The 1,220-nt window shown below is 63.1% G+C and overlaps 1 protein-coding gene across 1 annotated transcript; it reads left to right on the top strand.

Moving 5' to 3' along the window:
- Positions 1-321: 321 nt before the first annotated feature.
- Positions 322-1,161, top strand: DQ04_03721100 (kinase; the record flags this gene model as incomplete). The annotated part of the gene is made up of 1 exon (XM_009313067.1): positions 322-1,161. One exon carries the CDS (start codon positions 322-324, stop codon positions 1,159-1,161), a length of 840 nt encoding a protein of 279 aa, XP_009311342.1.
- Between the last annotated feature and the right edge of the window lie 59 nt (positions 1,162-1,220).

The raw sequence follows: 1,220 nt of genomic DNA, 5'->3' as shown, positions 1-1,220 counted from the left end.
GAGCCCACGGCAGGTGCGGGGGACGCAGCGCCCTCGCCACCGACAACGGCGCCTGCAGCGTCAGAGGCAACTGCGCACCGCTCACCGAGTGACGACAGTCGCAAGAGTGGGGGTAGGGACCAGCAGCTGCCACCATCACAGGATCATCGTCAGAATAATAATGGTAATGACCATCATCATCATCATCACAAACAAGATGGCCATGACTTGGACGAGGCACACGCCGGTTGTAGCGGCGCAGTTAAGAGCACGGACCATGCGTCCTCGTGTTCCTCGTCCTCCTCGCCGGAGTCATCGCACACCTCTTCCCTCGTCTTCACCATGAACAGGGGCGAGCGGTATCAACGGGTGTCGCGACTCGGACGTGGCGGCTTTGGCACCGTCTACAAGTGCATCAACCTCGAGACTGGCCAGCTCGTTGCTGTGAAGGAGGTGCGGCTCGCCGCGGAGCCCGATGGCAACAGCGCGGAAGAGTTGCGCTCTGAGTTCGAGCTCCTCTCGCGCGTGGAGCATCCGAATATCATCCGCCTCCTTGGGCACCGTGTTGGGCGGCGACACGCGCGCCTTTTTCTGGAGTGGGCCGCCGGCGGCTCGCTGTACGACATGATGAAACACATCGGCGCGTTGTCCTCCGGCCTGCAGGAGGACCTCGTGCGCTCCTACGTGCAGCAGATACTGGCGGCGCTGCAGTGCCTGCACGAGCACGGCATCATCCACCGTGACCTCAAGCCGCAGAACGTGCTGGTTGACCACGCGGGCGTGCTGCGCGTGACGGACTTCGGCCTCAGCCGCCTCCTCAGCGACGAGGCGTCCGTTATCGAGACGGTCATCGCAGGCACGCCTCGGTACATGGCGCCGGAGACCATCCGCGCTGGCCGCTTCTCGTGTGGCAGCGATCTCTGGGCAGTGGGCGCCACCATGTCGGAGCTCCTCACCGGGAGGACGCCGTGGTCGCACCTGCAGCCGCCCCACGTGCAGCAGATGCCGTCGCTGCTGCACCACATCTCCAATCATCCGGATGAGCACCCCGTCATACCAGAACACATTAGTGACGCGGCGAAGGAGTTCATGATGCAGTGCTTCCGACCCGAACCGAGGGAACGCGGCACTGCGGCGAGCCTGCTGCAGCACACCTTCCTGAAGCGAGAGAAGAAGGAATGAGAGGTGCTGCACATGTGCGTGTGGGCGTGTATGCGTCCCTTTTGATGTGTGTGTGTGTG

Source organism: Trypanosoma grayi (genome assembly GCF_000691245.1).
Source record: "Trypanosoma grayi strain ANR4 Tgr_372_V1, whole genome shotgun sequence".
Lineage (NCBI taxonomy): Eukaryota > Euglenozoa > Kinetoplastea > Trypanosomatida > Trypanosomatidae > Trypanosoma > Trypanosoma grayi.
The sequence above is the reverse complement of the archived record's forward strand: the minus strand, read 5'-3'. Positions and strand labels throughout refer to the sequence as shown.